This window comes from Heterodontus francisci, chromosome 44, assembly GCF_036365525.1.
Source record: "Heterodontus francisci isolate sHetFra1 chromosome 44, sHetFra1.hap1, whole genome shotgun sequence".
NCBI classification, from domain to species: Eukaryota; Metazoa; Chordata; class Chondrichthyes; order Heterodontiformes; family Heterodontidae; genus Heterodontus; species Heterodontus francisci.
In genome coordinates, this window is record NC_090414.1 from 23,604,420 (window position 1) to 23,621,483 (window position 17,064).

Below are 17,064 nucleotides of genomic sequence, written 5' to 3' on the forward strand. Positions count from 1 at the left end.
TTTAATATCCCACCCAGTCTAATCCCACTCTCCCCCCTCACTCTTTAATATCCCACCCAGTCTAATCCCACTCTCCCCACACCCTTTAATATCCCACCCAGTCTAATCCCATTCTCCCCCCTCAGTCCCCACACCCTTTAATATCCCACCCAGTCTAATCCCACTCTCCCCCCTCAGTCCCCACACCCTTTAATATCCCACCCAGTCTAATCACACTCTCCCCCTCAGTCCCCACACCCTTTAATATCCCACCCAGTCTAATCCCACTCTCCCCCTCAGCCCTCACATCCTTTAATATCCCACCCTCCCCCCTCCTCGCACCCTTTAATATCCCACCCAGTCTAATCCTACTCTCCCCCTCAGTCCCCACACCCTTTAATATCCCACCCAGTCTAATCCCACTCTCCCCCTCAGTCCCCACACCCTTTAATATCCCACCCAGTCAAATCCCACTCTCCCCCTCACTCCCCACACCCTTTAATATCCCACCCAGTCTAATCCCACTCTCCCCCTCACTCCCCACTCCCTTTAATATCCCACCCAGTCAAATCCCACTCTCCCCCTCACTCCCCACTCCCTTTAATATCCCACCCAGTCAAATCCCACTCTCCCCCCTCAGTCCCCACACCCTTTAATATCCCACCCAGTCTAATCACACTCTCCCCCTCAGTCCCCACACCCTTTAATATCCCACCCAGTCTAATCCCACTCTCCCCCTCAGCCCTCACATCCTTTAATATCCCACCCTCCCCCCTCCTCGCACCCTTTAATATCCCACCCAGTCTAATCCTACTCTCCCCCCCAGTCCCCACACCCTTTAATATCCCACCCAGTCTAATCCCACTCTCCCCCTCAGTCCCCACACCCTTTAATATCCCACCCAGTCAAATCCCACTCTCCCCCTCACTCCCCACACCCTTTAATATCCCACCCAGTCTAATCCCACTCTCCCCCTCACTCCCCACTCCCTTTAATATCCCACCCAGTCAAATCCCACTCTCCCCCTCACTCCCCACACCCTTTAATATCCCACCCAGTCTAATCCCACTCTCCCCCTCACTCCCCACTCCCTTTAATATCCCACCCAGTCAAATCCCACTCTCCCCCTCACTCCCCACACCCTTTAATATCCCACCCAGTCTAATCCCACTCTCCCCCTCACTCCCCACACCCTTTAATATCCCACCCAGTCAAATCCCACTCTCCCCCTCACTCCCCACACCCTTTAATATCCCACCCAGTCTAATCCCACTCTCCCCCTCACCCTTTAATATCCCACCCAGTCTAATCCCACTCTCCCCCTCACTCCCCGCACCCTTTAATATCCCACCCAGTCTAATCCCACTCTCCCCCTCAGTCCCCACACCCTTTAATATCCCACCCAGTCTAATCCCACTCTCCCCCTCAGTCCCCACACCCTTTAATATCCCACCCAGTCTAATCCCACTCTCCCCCTCACCCTTTAATATCCCACCCAGTCTAATCCCACTCTCCCCCTCACTCCCCGCACCCTTTAATATCCCACCCAGTCTAATCCCACTCTCCCCCTCACTCCCCGCACCCTTTAATATCCCACCCAGTCAAATCCCACTCTCCCCCTCACCCTTTAATATCCCACCCAGTCTAATCCCACTCTCCCCCTCACTCCCCACACCCTTTAATATCCCACCCAGTCTAATCCCACTCTCCCCCTCACTCCCCACACCCTTTAATATCCCACCCAGTCTAATCCCACTCTCCCCCTCAGTCCCCACACCCTTTAATATCCCACCCAGTCTAATCCCACTCTCCCCCTCACTCCCCGCACCCTTTAATATCCCACCCAGTCTAATCCCATTCTCCCCCTCACTCCCCGCACCCTTTAATATCCCACCCAGTCTAATCCCACTCTCCCCCTCAGTCCCCGCACCCTTTAATATCCCACCCAGTCTAATCCCACTCTCCCCCTCACCCTTTAATATCCCACCCAGTCTAATCCCATTCTCCCCCTCACTCCCCGCACCCTTAAATATCCCACCCAGTCTAATCCCACTCTCCCCCTTCCTCGCACCCTTTAATATCCCACCCAGTTTAATCCCACTCTCCCACTCAGTCCCCACACCCTTTAATATCCCACCCAGTCTAATCCCACTCTCCCCCTCAGTCCCCACACCCTTTAATATCCCACCCAGTCTAATCCTACTCTCCCCCTCAGTCCCCACACCCTTTAATATCCCACCCAGTCTAATCCCACTCTCCCCCTCAGTCCCCACACCCTTTAATATCCCACCCAGTCAAATCCCACTCTCCCCCTCACTCCCCACACCCTTTAATATCCCACCCAGTCTAATCCCACTCTCCCCCTCACTCCCCACTCCCTTTAATATCCCACCCAGTCAAATCCCACTCTCCCCCTCACTCCCCACACCCTTTAATATCCCACCCAGTCAAATCCCACACTCCCCCTCACTGCCCACACCCTTTAATATCCCACCCAGTCTAATCCCACTCTCCCCCTCACTCCCCACTCCCTTTAATATCCCACCCAGTCAAATCCCACTCTCCCCCTCACTCCCCACTCCCTTTAATATCCCACCCAGTCAAATCCCACTCTCCCCCTCACTCCCCACACCCTTTAATATCCCACCCAGTCTAATCCCACTCTCCCCCTCACTCCCCACTCCCTTTAATATCCCACCCAGTCTAATCCCACTCTCCCCCTCACTCCCCACACCCTTTAATATCCCACCCAGTCAAATCCCACTCTCCCCCTCACTCCCCACACCCTTTAATATCCCACCCAGTCTAATCCCACTCTCCCCCTCACTCCCCGCACCCTTTAATATCCCACCCAGTCTAATCCCACTCTCCCCCTCAGTCCCCACACCCTTTAATATCCCACCCAGTCTAATCCCACTCTCCCCCTCAGTCCCCACACCCTTTAATATCCCACCCAGTCTAATCCCACTCTCCCCCTCACCCTTCAATATCCCACCCAGTCTAATCCCACTCTCCCCCTCACTCCCCGCACCCTTTAATATCCCACCCAGTCTAATCCCATTCTCCCCCTCACTCCCCGCACCCTTTAATATCCCACCCAGTCTAATCCCACTCTCCCCCTCACTCCCCGCACCCTTTAATATCCCACCCAGTCAAATCCCACTCTCCCCCTCACCCTTTAATATCCCACCCAGTCTAATCCCACTCTCCCCCTCACTCCCCACACCCTTTAATATCCCACCCAGTCTAATCCCACTCTCCCCCTCACTCCCCACACCCTTTAATATCCCACCCAGTCTAATCCCACTCTCCCCCTCAGTCCCCACACCCTTTAATATCCCACCCAGTCTAATCCCACTCTCCCCCTCACTCCCCGCACCCTTTAATATCCCACCCAGTCTAATCCCATTCTCCCCCTCACTCCCCGCACCCTTTAATATCCCACCCAGTCTAATCCCACTCTCCCCCTCAGTCCCCGCACCCTTTAATATCCCACCCAGTCTAATCCCACTCTCCCCCTCACCCTTTAATATCCCACCCAGTCTAATCCCACTCTCCCCCTTCCTCGCACCCTTTAATATCCCACCCAGTTTAATCCCACTCTCCCACTCAGTCCCCACACCCTTTAATATCCACCCAGTCTAATCCCACTCTCCCCCTCAGTCCCCACTCCCTTTAATATCCCACCCAGTCTAATCCCACTCTCCCCCTCACTCCCCACACCCTTTAATATCCCACCCAGTCTAATCCCACTCCCCACACCCTTTAATATCCCACCCTCCCCGCACCCTTTAATATCCCACCCTCCCCCCTCCTCGCACCCTTTAATATCCCACCCTCCCCCCTCCTCGCACCCTTTAATATCCCACCCTCCCCCCTCCTCGCACCCTTTAATATCCCACCCAGTCTAATCCCACTCTCCCCCCTCCTCGCACCCTTTAATATCCCACCCAGTCTAATCCCACTCCCCCCTCACTCCCCGCACCCTTTAATATCCCACCCAGTCTAATCCCACTCCCCCCACCCTTTAATATCCCACCCAGTCTAATCCCACTCCCCCCTCACTCCCCGCACCCTTTAATATCCCACCCAGTCTAATCCCACTCCCCCCACCCTTTAAAATCCCACCCAGTCTAATCCCACTCCCCCCACCCTTTAAAATCCCACCCAGTCTAATCCCACTCTCCCCCCTCCTCGCACCCTTTAATATCCCACCTAGTCTAATCCCACTCTCACCCTCCTCGCACCCTTTAATATCCCACCCAGTCTAATCCCACTCTCCCCCCTCCTCGCACCCTTTAATATCCCACCCCGTCTAATCCCACTCTCCCCCTCACTCCCCCCCTCACTCCCCCCCTCACTCCCCCCCACCCTTTAATATTGCACCTAGTCTTTTCCACTCTCCCCTCACCCTCTCATATCCCCCCCTCACCCTCTCATATCCCCCCCTCACCCTCTCATATCCCACCCTCACCCTCTCATATCCCACCCTCACCCTCACCCTCACCCTCACCCTCACCCTATTAACTCCCCGCACACTTTAACATCCCAAGTCTAAGATGACATTAATAAATGCTACAGCCAGTGTAATTTCTGCAGCTGGTCTGCGTGTGGATTTTTCCAGGTTTGTATCGGGAGTTTCCTCTGGAGCGGAGGGTGTGGAATTGGGAGCAAGTGCAAGGCTTCAAGTGGAACAAACAAGGTAACTCCTTTTGCCAGCTGGCGAGTCCGGTGTCCCTTTCCTCAGCGGTACTGTTTGAATGTCAGGGTGGGTCGGTCACCAAGACATATTAACATGCGGGTATACAACAGCACTGAACAAAGGGTGGGGGAGGGCTACAAGGTTCTGAGAGTCACTGTGACTTTTTAATCGGATCATAAGTTACTGAACTTGTTACATTGATGAACATTTGAAGAGGCCACACAGAAATATTGGTTAAGCGCACACATTGGCGAAACGTCACATCGATTCAGTACACAAGCATTCGTTCTCAGGTCCTCTGGACACTTCAGACGTGCGTTAAGATGATTTCGAACAAGTTCTTTCCACATCACCTACAATTTACTTTCTTTTCCTCCTCGGGAGTGGATCTTCCTGGTAATTCTTCAGAGGCTCTGCTGTCACAGTCCTGACAGAACGTCGAATGTCTCCGTTAAAATTCACTCTGATGGGGGATGGTTCTTTAGCTGCCTGGGTCGTGTCGCTGGTGATCAGTGCAAATCCCGTGGAATGCCTCACTACTTTAATTGTGATTTATTAACTGGGTCGACCAAGATCACCACACCCCAGGATGCCAAACCTGCCAATGAGAGAAGTGCAGGAAAGCATGAGCGGTTGGAATCCGATAGCAAAGGAGGAAGCCATTCGGCCCATCGTGCCTGTGCTGGCTTTTTGAAAGATCTCTCCAATCAGTCCCACTCCCTGCTCTTTCCCCCACAGCCCTGAAAATTTCTCCTTTTCAACTATTTATCCAATTCCCCTTTTGAAAGTTACTATTGAATCTGCTTCCACCGCCCTTTCAGATCACAACACATCCCCAAACACTTTTTAAAAATCTTTCGGAAATGAATTGTACGCTTATTAATAAGTCACATAAATAAAATTGCACAATCTTTCCAGCTTATCAACCAAACGTCATTCATTTTTGCTTTCTTTGCTGAGAAACAGTTCGACAAGCTCGTTCTTTCTGAGTGTCGGCAGGTTACTAAACTTTGGGGATAATCGTAAACAACCCTGACAGCATGCTGTCCCCAGTGGAAAACGATTGGGAACATAACAGGAGGAGGCCAATCAGCCCCTCAAGCCTGTTCTGTCATTCAGTTAGATCATGGCTGATCTGGACCTTAACCCACTTTTGCTCTGTGTTTCGATACCCTTACCCAACAAATATCTATGCATTGCAATATTGAAAGCTCCAGTGAACCCCCCCCCCTCCGACTGCCCCAACTTGCTCAAAATCCACAGCCTTCTAGGAGAAGAGAGTTCCTGACTGCCACTATCTTCTGGTCGAACCGTTACTTCCTGACATTCCTGCTGCACGGCCCAACTCTAATTTTAAGATTTTGTCCCCTCGTTGTGATTCACCCACCAGGGGAAATGGTGTCTCCGGATCTACCTGATCAAACCCCTTTTTAGCATTTTAAAAACTTTGATCAGATCACCCTCCTCTTCGACACTCTGAGGGAAAGCAGGCCTAGTTTTAGTCTTTTAGCCTCACAATAGGATCAGTGAAGGATTTTGCCCCTGTCACCCAAAGGCACAGAGAACAAATCCCAAGGTGTTTTCGTCTGTGCAGGGCACAGCACTGGGAAAACAGAAAGGAGGTAACCATTTCTGAGAAATTGCCAAGTCTGACAGAGCCATTCAACTTGTCATTGTCACTCTGCGTGGGTATAGGAAGTGGCATCAAGCCACACAAAATGATATTAGGACAGGTAAGGAGCATCTTTAAAGAGAGAGGCGCAGAGGTTTAGGGAGGGAATTCCAGAGCTCAGGACCCCAGGCAGCTGAAGGCACGGCCGCCAATGGTGGAGTGATGGGAATCGGGATGGACAAGAAGCCAGAATTGGAGGTGCGCAGAGATCTCGGAGGGTTGTAGGGGCTGGAGCAGGTTACGGAAATCTCGTAGGGGATGGAAATGGTTACAGAGATAGGGAGGGTTGTAGGGGCTGGAGGAGGTTACAGAGATAGGGAGGGTTGTCGGGGCTGGAGGAGGTTACAGAGATAGGGAGGGTTGTAGGGGCTGGAGGAGGTTACAGAGATAGGGAGGGTTGTAGGGGCTGGAGGAGGTTACAGAGATAGGGAGGGTTGTAGGGGCTGGAGGAGGTTACAGAGATAGGGAGGGTTGTAGGGGCTGGAGGAGGTTACAGAGATAGGGAGGGTTGTAGGGGCTGGAGGAGGTCACAGAGATAGGGAAGGTTGTAGGGGCTGGAGGCGGTCAGAGATAGGTAGGGTTGTAGGGGGTCACAGAGATAGGGTAGGTGGATGGGCAGTGGGGGAGGAGGGAGAGCGAAGAGTGATTTGAAAACAAGGGTGAGAACTGTAAACAAATCGAGGTGTTGCTGGACCCGGAGCCAAGGTAGGTGAACGAGACTCGGTTCGAGATAGGACACGGGTGGGCAGCAGAGATTTAGACGGGTTGGGGTGGGTTTAGGGAGGGCGGCCGGGTCAGGAGAGCAATTGGAATAGTCAGGGAGGTGGTGGGGGCGACCAGTAACGTAGAAATGGAAGTCAGCAGGATCAGGGACCAGGTGAGGGTAGGGGGAAGGCAGGAATAGCTCGAGTGTGATGCCCCCCACAGTCGAAGAGCAGATTCCAATGGATGGTGGGGGAAAGGCTCTGCGGGGCGGCAGGTGTGTGTTGGGGGTGGGGGAAGACTGTGTGAAAGCCTGGGGAAGGAGGGATAGCCCAGTGGTACTCACCCAGGGCGAATACTATCTGGGCCACTATGCCCATGCTGGGCGGCGCCCCTCTCTGCAGCACCTTCCGGGCCGCGGCGAAAACATAGCCACCTGCGCCCACCAGGCCGGCCCCGCACGTCAGCCGGCAGCCCCAGCAGTCGTTAAAAAGCCCAGGTCGAGGAGGAGGAGCCGGAGCCGCCATTAGAGCCCCCTTTCACCTGCCGCCCGGACCCGTAAAAACCAACGGACACTTTGGCTGACAACCGCGTCCGGGCGTAAAGAGTCCGCCGGAGAACCGGAAGCTACAAGAAACGTTCCCCTCGCGACCAAGAAGAATTTTCTGAACGGAGAGCAAATTAAATTTATTTAAAAAAAACAAAGGAAGTAACATGTTCTCGCCTCATGCAACATATAATTTCTCTGCGAAGGGACGGAGCCCGAATATCATGCAATCCAAGCATTCCCATGACAGGAGAGATTCTTCACCCCATGTCGCACCGCCCACCACCCTCCTCTATTGGATGGTCGGAACGCCAGTCATACCAACCCGCTTCCCGATTGGGTGATACCAGCACCAATCATATCAACCCGCATCCCGATTGGGTAATACCAGCACCAATATCAACCCGCATCCCGATTGGGTAATACCAGCACCAATCATATCAACCCGCTTCCCGATTGGGTAATACCAGCACCAATATCAACCCGCATCCCGATTGGGTAATACCAGCACCAATCATATCAACCCGCATCCCGATTGGGTAATACCAGCACCAATAAGTTCAGATAAGGTCAGAGGAGGTCAAAGTCGCTTTATTTCATTATTTTATTTTCTCCAACGATTATTATATCTCCAACCAAGCCTCCGGGTGTGACAACTCAATATTTTATTTTGTAGGTAATCGCGGGTGGAAATAATCGGCCGGGAGGCCAACGGTCGGATGGTGACACGTGACTCTTCCGGACGGCGATCCCGCCCCCCTCCTCGCGATTGGACGGGCTGCACACGTCAGTCAGGGAGGCGGCGGCGGCCGGCCATTGGCGAACGCTGGTGTCGGTCAGAGGCGGCGAGGCCCGATTGGTCAGCGGGGGTGTCGGTCAGCGAGAGCGGGGCGGGATTGGTGGAGAGGTGTCCGGGGCAGGCGCAGCAGGGGCGGGTTTTCCCGTTCAGTGGGGTGGGGGGGGGAGTCAGTCAGTGGATGAATGAGGCGCTGGAGGAAGAGGGTGGCGGTGAATGGAGGTGAAGCGTGGGGAACCCATGGGGTGGTTTATTTAACCTTATTTCACTCTTTGTGTGTTCAGCAAGTTTGTTACCTCGAGAAAGTTTCCCGTTGAGGGGACTGTATTGTCCCCTCTTTAATGTTGAGGGGACTGTATTGTCCCCTCTTTAATGTTGAGGGGACTGTATTGTCCCCTCTTTAATATTGAGGGGACTGTATTGTCCCCTCTTTAATGTTGAGGGGACTGTATTGTCCCCTCTTTAATGTTGAGGGGACTGTATTGTCCCCCCTTTAATGTTGAGGGGACTGTATTGTCCCCCCTTTAATGTTGAGGGGACTGTATTGTCCCCTCTTTAATGTTGAGGGGACTGTATTGTCCCCTCTTTAATATTGAGGGGACTGTATTGTCCCCTCTTTAATGTTGAGGGGACTGTATTGTCCCCTCTTTAATGTTGAGGGGACTGTATTGTCCCCCCTTTAATGTTGAGGGGACTGTATTGTCCCCTCTTTAATGTTGAGGGGACTGTATTGTCCCCCCTTTAATGTTGAGGGGACTGTATTGTCCCCTCTTTAATGTTGAGGGGACTGTATTGTCCCCCCTTTAATGTTGAGGGGACTGTATTGTCCCCTCTTTAATGTTGAGGGGACTGTATTGTCCCCTCTTTAATGTTGAGGGGACTGTATTGTCCCCTCTTTAATGTTGAGGGGACTGTATTGTCCCCCCTTTAATGTTGAGGGGACTGTATTGTCCCCTCTTTAATATTGAGGGGACTGTATTGTCCCCCCTTTAATGTTGAGGGGACTGTATTGTCCCCTCTTTAATATTGAGGGGACTGTATTGTCCCCCCTTTAATGTTGAGGGGACTGTATTGTCCCCCCTTTAATGTTGAGGGGACTGTATTGTTCCCCCCTTTAATGTTGAGGGGACTGTATTGTCCCCTCTTTAATGTTGAGGGGACTGTATTGTCCCCCCTTTAATGTTGAGGGGACTGTATTGTCCCCTCTTTAATGTTGAGGGGACTGTATTGTCCCCTTTTTAATGTTGAGGGGACTGTATTGTCCCCTCTTTAATGTTGAGGGGACTGTATTGTCCCCCCTTTAATGTTGAGGGGACTGTATTGTCCCCCCTTTAATGTTGAGGGGACTGTATTGTCCCCTCTTTAATGTTGAGGGGACTGTATTGTCCCCTCTTTAATATTGAGGGGACTGTATTGTCCCCCCTTTAATGTTGAGGGGACTGTATTGTCCCCCCTTTAATGTTGAGGGGACTGTATTGTCCCCTCTTTAATGTTGAGGGGACTGTATTGTCCCCTCTTTAATATTGAGGGGACTGTATTGTCCCCCCTTTAATGTTGAGGGGACTGTATTGTCCCCTCTTTAATATTGAGGGGACTGTATTGTCCCCCCTTTAATGTTGAGGGGACTGTATTGTCCCCCCTTTAATGTTGAGGGGACTGTATTGTCCCCCCTTTAATGTTGAGGGGACTGTATTGTCCCCTCTTTAATGTTGAGGGGACTGTATTGTCCCCCCTTTAATGTTGAGGGGACTGTATTGTCCCCTCTTTAATATTGAGGGGACTGTATTGTCCCCTCTTTAATATTGAGGGGACTGTATTGTCCCCTCTTTAATATTGAGGGGACTGTATTGTCCCCTCTTTAATGTTGAGGGGACTGTATTGTCCCCCCCTTTAATGTTGAGGGGACTGTATTGCCCCCCCTTTAATGTTGAGGGGACTGTATTGCCCCCCCTTTAATGTTGAGGGGACTGTATTGCCCCCCCTTTAATGTTGAGGGGACTGCATTGCCCCCCCCCCCCCCCCCCCCAATTTAACGTTCACGCGACTGCACGGGACTGAGGGAGCACTGCACTGTTGGCTGTAATACGCGTTGGGATGTCATGAGGATGAGACTGTTACTGTATAAATGCAAATCTTTCTTCTGTTTCACTCTCTCAAGTATTGCTTTGATTGAGGTTATTTAACTGGATTCTTACCCGGGATGGAAGCTGGCACCTTTCTGGGTGTTTTCCTATCGAGGTATCAGGCAGGTAATTTCTCCCGGTCAAGGAGCTGTCCTTAACAGTTTGGGCACTGACTCCTTTTACTTTCGGGAAGGAATGCAGTTAAACGCTGCCTTTCACACCCGCTCTGTCAGTGAAGTCTTGTTAAAGTGTGATCATTGCTGTAGTATAAGGCAATGCTGCAGCCTTTTGTTTTATAAGAAGAAAATCAGGTCGGTAAAGAACAATGTGATGGATTTGTTGATTTATTTGTCTGTATGGAGAGCTGGCACTGCCTGGGAAATCCTCCTTCAAGAAATCCCCCTGCCACATTGCAGGATTATACTGTGCTCCTGCACCTGAGCTAAGAGTCAGCTGAGGAAGCCGGCTGTGAGGAGATGTCTGTTTCTGTTGAAGCTGACTAGTTTTGTGTTCTCTCTGCGTTCACAGATTTGACTTCTGCCTGTTAGAAACCAGACAAGATGGTGGACTCTCAGTATGTCCTGCCCAACGATATTGGCATCTCACTGCTGGACTGCCAGGATGCGTTTCGGCTCCTCTCGAAGGGGGAGAAGATGTACGCTCACTATATCTCGCGGGCCTCCTGGTACGGTGGCCTGGTGGTGCTACTACAGACCTCCCCGGAGTCGCCGGCCATCTATGTTCTCTTACAAAAGCTGTTCAGAGCCCAGCCCCTCTCTGAGCTGCAGGAGGCGGCCACGGCAGTTGGCATGACGTCTGAGGAATACCAGGTAACGTTAACCAACGCACCTGAGAGGTGTTTGAAATCACTGCTCGACCCGCTCGCCTCGGATCTAACTCTGTCCCAGGTCTTCAAAACCGTACAGTTCGTCTCCCCCTTCCTCGCCTCCTCCCTTCTATAATCCACAGGCTTGGTGCCTTCCTTGGTCGGTTTTGCCCTGTGTTTCTAAGCCTATCTCAGTTGGCGGGGGCTATCGCCCTTTTTAAGTCTCCACGCTCCTCCTGGGTTTGAGCCCCGTTCTCAGACCTAAGCAGGCAATCTAGGCTGACACTGCCCAGCGCACTGCTGAGGGAGTGCTGCGTTGCCGGAGGTGCTGTCCTTCGGCTCAGGCTTTGAACTGAGGCCCAATTCTGATGGCTCATCGATGAAGGGGAAAAGTTTGCAGGGCTGTGAGGAAAGAGCAGGGGAGAGTGGGGCTAATCAGATAGATCTTTCAAAGAGCCAGCACGGGCTTGATGGGTTGAATGGCCTCCTGCGCAGTATCGGACAGTGTTAAAGATGCCATGGCACTGTTTTGTTTAATCACCATTGACCGTCGGGATTTGTAACACATCAAGAAGCCACTTGGCCCACCGTCTGTGTGCTAGCTCTTTGCTAGTGCAATTCCAGCACGCTCCCCACCTTTTGAAGCTCCCTCTGTTTAAAATATTCATCCACTTTCCCCTCTAAAGATGAAACAGGTCCCCTTAAGGAGTCTTCGCCTCACTAACTCGTAGGAAAGTGTTCCACACGCCAGTAACCCTCTACATAAAGACATTTGAAGAAGAGTTTCCCTTCAGAAACTCTCCGCCACCCTCTTCCCCCAAACTCACTCACCAGAACTGGAAATAGGGTAACGGGTCATTCATCTCGTTGCTGCTTGTGATACTGCTTAACGGGTTCGTTAGGGTCGATGTAGAGAAGATGTTTCCACTTGTCGGGGAGACCAGAACTAGGGGGCCATCAATATAAGACAGTCACTAATAAATCCAAGGGGGAATTCAGGTGAAACTTCTATCCCCAGAGAGTGGGGGGGGGGAATGTGGAACTCACTATGTGCTGGATGGGGTGATAATCAAGCAGGCTTTGTCCTGGAAACATACTTGTGGGATCTTGTAATACTGTGACTGTGAAGCATCTTGGAATGTTTGGTTGCTGTGAGGGAGCTCTATCTAATTAGACCATCTCACTCCTCAGTGTGCCTTGTACTGTGACCCTGGCCCTATCAATTTAACAAAAATTCCCTTTGCTTCCCAGTGTTGGGATCTCCTGCCGCTGATGCACACAATGTTAGGACCAATGAATCGTGAAACCTCACGGGAGTTACCAAGAAGCACTGATAAACAGAGAGTACTTTGCAACCTTGGCAGCCTTGAAAATTGTCCATCGCGTTTCTGTTTTTCTAAACGCTCCCCACCCTACATTCTGTTGCCTCAACCACCTTTAAGATAGGTTTCGCTTTTGCACCCTGAGCAATTATTCACTGTTGGAGATCATTAACCCTTCTGCTCCCTGGCTGCATTTACTGCCCTCCCCCTCCCCACTGTCCCATTAGGATGTGGATGATGGCGCTTGGGCAGGTTTGGACATGTGACCGAATATGAAAGAAAGAGTGTCCTTCACTTCACAACCTCAGGACGTCCCAATGTGTGTTAGCAAATTTTCTGTTTGTGGGATCTTGCAGGGTGCAACGTGATTATGACTAAATATTTTATTTCTTAGTGATGTTGTTTGAGGGATAAATATTGTCTCCAGGACACCGGGGAGAACTCCCCTGCTCTTCTTCCAATAGTGGCCGTGGGATCTTTTACACCCACCCGAGAGGGCAGACGGGGGCCTCGGTTTAATGTCCCATCTGAAAGACGGCACCTCTGACAGTGCGGCACTCCCTCAGTACTGACCCTCCGACAGTGCGGCACTCCCTCAGTACTGACCCTCCGACAGTGCGGCACTCCCTCAGTACTGACCCTCCGACAGTGCGGCACTCCCTCAGTACTGACCCTCCGACAGTGCGGCACTCCCTCAGTACTGACCCTCCGACAGTGCGGCACTCCCTCAGTACTGACCCTCCGACAGTGCGGCACTCCCTCAGTACTGACCCTCCGACAGTGCGGCACTCCCTCAGTACTGACCCTCCGACAGTGCGGCACTCCCTCAGTACTGACCCTCCGACAGTGCGGCACTCCCTCAGTACTGACCCTCCGACAGTGCGGCACTCCCTCAGTACTGACCCTCCGACAGTGCGGCACTCCCTCAGTACTGACCCTCCGACAGTGCGGCACTCCCTCAGTACTGACCCTCCGACAGTGCGGCACTCCCTCAGTACTGACCCTCCGACAGTGCGGCACTCCCTCAGTACTGACCCTCCGACAGTGCGGCACTCCCTCAGTACTGACCCTCCGACAGTGCGGCACTCCCTCAGTACTGACCCTCCGACAGTGCGGCACTCCCTCAGTACTGACCCTCCGACAGTGCGGCACTCCCTCAGTACTGACCCTCCGACAGTGCGGCACTCCCTCAGTACTGACCCTCCGACAGTGCGGCACTCCCTCAGTACTGACCCTCCGACAGTGCGGCACTCCCTCAGTACTGACCCTCCGACAGTGCGGCACTCCCTCAGTACTGACCCTCCGACAGTGCGGCACTCCCTCAGTACTGACCCTCCGACAGTGCGGCACTCCCTCAGTACTGACCCTCCGACAGTGCGGCACTCCCTCAGTACTGACCCTCCGACAGTGCGGCACTCCCTCAGTACTGACCCTCCGACAGTGCGGCACTCCCTCAGTACTGACCCTCCGACAGTGCAGCACTCCCTCAGTACTGACCCTCCGACAGTGTGATGCCAACCCTCAGCGCTGATACTGAGAGTATTGGCCGAAAAACGGTCAGGCAAATGACTGGTTAATAAAAACAAGAAATGCTGGAAATACTCAGCAGGTTTGGCAGAATCTGTGGAGACTAGTTAATCCAGTTTCAGATAAGGGTGCATTGTTGGCCAGGATACTGGGGTGGCACAGTCGTTATGGTACAGAAGTAGCCCATTCGGCTCATCGAGTCCATGCCAGCTCTCTGTGGAACAATCCAGTCAGTCCCATTCTCCCCCCCCCCCCCCCCCCCCCCCCCTCGATCCCTGTAGCCCTGCAAGTTTATTTCCTTCAGGTGCCCGTCCAGTTTCCTTTTGAAATCATTCGTCGTCTCCGTTCCACCACCCTCGTGGGTGTTCCAGGAAGTTCCAGGTCATTACCACTCGCTGTGTAAAACCGTTCTTCCTCACATCCCCTTTGCAGCTCTTGCCCAAGACCTTAAATCTGTGTCCTCTAGTCCGTGTACCATCAGTTAATGGGAGCAGCTGTTCTTTGTCTACCTTACCTTGCACACCTCCCCTCAATCTCCTCACACCTCCCCACAATCTCCTTTGCTCCAGGGAGAACAACCCCAGCTTCTCCAACCTAACCTCGTCGCTAAAATCCCCCATTCCTGGAACCATTCTGGTAAATCTCTGCGCCCTCTCAAGGACCCTCACATCCTTCCGAAAGTGTGGTGACCAGAACTGGGTGCAGTAATCTAGTTGTGGCCTACACAGAGCTTTATAGAGGTTCAGCATAACTTCCCAGCTTTTGTGCTCAGTGTCTCAATAATGAAGCCCAGGATCCCATATGCTTTGCCATGGGATTTTTCAACATTCCATTAACACAGGGCAGACAGGCTATGATTTAACGTACTGTCTGAAGGGGGCACTTCTCGATGATACTGACTCAGGAGGATTGAGTCTGCAGTGGGGGGGTTGGTCTTTAACCTACAGGACAGAGCTGGTGGTGAGAGTTACAGCTGAGCCAGGGCACAGCCACGATGCGTCAGCTGAAAACTTACAAAACCGACTGGCCCAGGGAGTCTACATTTCACTGAGACATGTGGCAGCTCGTGATTGTTGAGACAAACTTTGTGTGATTCAGCCCAACCTTTTCACTGACCCCGACCCCATCCTGGATACATTACTGGGGTTGGGTTTCTCTCCACCTCTCATTATTCTGCTGAATGAAACTACTCCTCTCTCAGTTTTGCTTTCGTTTCAGGTTGAAAGCGAGAGGTGATTTGATATCTGCGGGATAATTAACCCCCTTCAGGCACAGTAGCTGTAGGTACCTCTTGGTGCTGTGGAGTTTCAGGGGTCACACTGTCCAGGTTACCTGCTCCCCCAGAGCCAGCTTCTGGTCTGGATACAATCCAAGCATCCAATCATATCCATCTTTACAATCTGGCCTTTTCATTGGATGTCCTTAAAGTCGACTGTCGGCCAATAAAAACACAAGATGAAAATGACTGTGCTGCAGCAGCATAAATGGAAGATCGGATCTCGGAGAGAGATGTATAATAACTGGCTAACCCCTGGCCTGTTCTAACATCAATCTCTCTCTCTCTCCTCTCCTCCTTCCCACCCTCCCTGTCTTGATGCCCCTGCTGTTAACTGCCCTGCAAGTGTGATTGTGCCCGAGCAAGTAAACTTGAAGCCCTGTCTGTTCAGGTCGGTCGCAAACTCCAACTGAAACAGGGCAGTGTGTTCTCCCAGTATCTGATCCCTCAAACAGATTGCCTGGGCATTCATCTCGTTGCTGTTTATCTGACCTTGCTGTACACAGATGGACTGTATAGAGCTCTGCCTGTGTCAGTGATTATGCTTTATACTAACACAGCAGCAGCCCCGACAGTGTGTCATTCAGAGGTTTGTACTGGGACTTGAGTTTTTAATATTTGGTTGTATGATGTTTCTGCTCTGTTACAGGCATTCCTTGTTTATGCAGCGGGGGTTTATTCCAACATGGGTAACTACAAGTCCTTTGGAGACACCAAGTTTGTGCCTAACCTACCTCAGGTACAATATTTAAAACTTTTTTTTTTAAATTCACCCATCTAATTTCCTTCCCCTCTTGAAGATGGGGATTGGGAAGCACTGTCATGTTGCAGGGTGAGCAACCTGGTGAGTAGTTATAATGAGGGACGTTAATTATTCCTAATATAGAGAAAGATTAATAGTGTAAAGGGCAAAGAGGAGGAAGAGTTTCCGAAGTGTGCTCAGGAGAATTTTCTAGATCTGTGTGTTTCCAGTTCAATGAGGAAGGAGGCAGATTTTGGCAGGAAGAATAAAAACGAAGCATATTATCTAAATGGTGAGAGATTGCAGAGCTCTGAGATGCAGAGGGATCTGGGTGTCCTAGTACATGAATCACAAAAGGTTAGTATGCAGGTACAGCACGTAATTAGGAAAGCGAATAGAATGTTATTGTTTATCACGAGGGGAATGGAATATAAAAGTAGGGAGGTTATGCTTCAGTTATACAGGGCATTGGTGAGACCACATCTGGAGTACTGTGTACAGTACTAATCTCCTTATTTAAGGAAGGATGTAAAAGTGTTGGAAGCAGTTCAGAGAAGGTTTACCAGACTAATACCTAGAATGGGTGGGTTGTCTTATGAGGAAAGATCGGACAGGCTAGGCTTGTATCTACTGGAGTTTAGAAGAGTAAGAGGCGACTTGATTGAAACATATAAGATCCTGAGGGGTCTTGATAGGGTGGATATGGAAAGGATGTTTCCCCTTGTGGGAGAATCATAGAACTAGGGGTCACTGTTTAAAAATAAGGGGTCGCCCATTTAAGACAGAGATTAGGAGAAATTGTTTCTGAGGGTCGTGAGTCTTTGGAATTCTCTTCCTCAAAAGGCAGTGG

General features: G+C 51.5%; 2 protein-coding genes across 3 annotated transcripts in view; one reads left to right on the plus strand and one right to left on the minus strand.

Annotated features, from left to right (window-relative positions):
• Window positions 1-4,823: 4,823 nt before the first annotated feature.
• On the minus strand, window positions 4,824-7,677 carry dmac1 (distal membrane arm assembly component 1). Its single transcript, XM_068021788.1, has 2 exons — window positions 7,402-7,677; window positions 4,824-5,279 (listed from the first exon to the last, which is right to left on the minus strand). Exons 1-2 carry the CDS (start codon window positions 7,580-7,582, stop codon window positions 5,218-5,220), a joined length of 243 nt encoding a protein of 80 aa, XP_067877889.1. The 5' UTR covers window positions 7,583-7,677; the 3' UTR covers window positions 4,824-5,217.
• An 875-nt stretch (window positions 7,678-8,552) lies between these two features.
• The window catches only part of dpp3 (dipeptidyl-peptidase 3), a 31,706-nt gene continuing 23,194 nt past the window's right edge, over window positions 8,553-17,064 (plus strand). The window contains exons 1-3 of one of the 2 annotated variants that reach the window (XM_068021406.1): window positions 8,553-8,620; window positions 11,050-11,351; window positions 16,122-16,211. In XM_068021406.1, coding sequence (XP_067877507.1) covers window positions 11,082-11,351; window positions 16,122-16,211 — 360 coding nt within the window. In that variant the 5' untranslated portion in view covers window positions 8,553-8,620; window positions 11,050-11,081. The other variant, XM_068021407.1, reaches the window with a different exon arrangement.

What these genes read in the sequence shown, in the direction of transcription:
- dmac1 (XM_068021788.1), bottom strand. Translation starts at nt 7,582, where the DNA reads ATGGCGGCTCCGGCTCCTCCTCCTCGACCTGGGCTTTTTAACGACTGC. An exon ending in CCAGATAGTATTCGCCCTGG is followed by an intron (nt 5,280 to 7,401) that starts GTGAGTACCACT and finishes TCTCATTGGCAG; the next exon opens with GTTTGGCATCCTGGGGTGTG.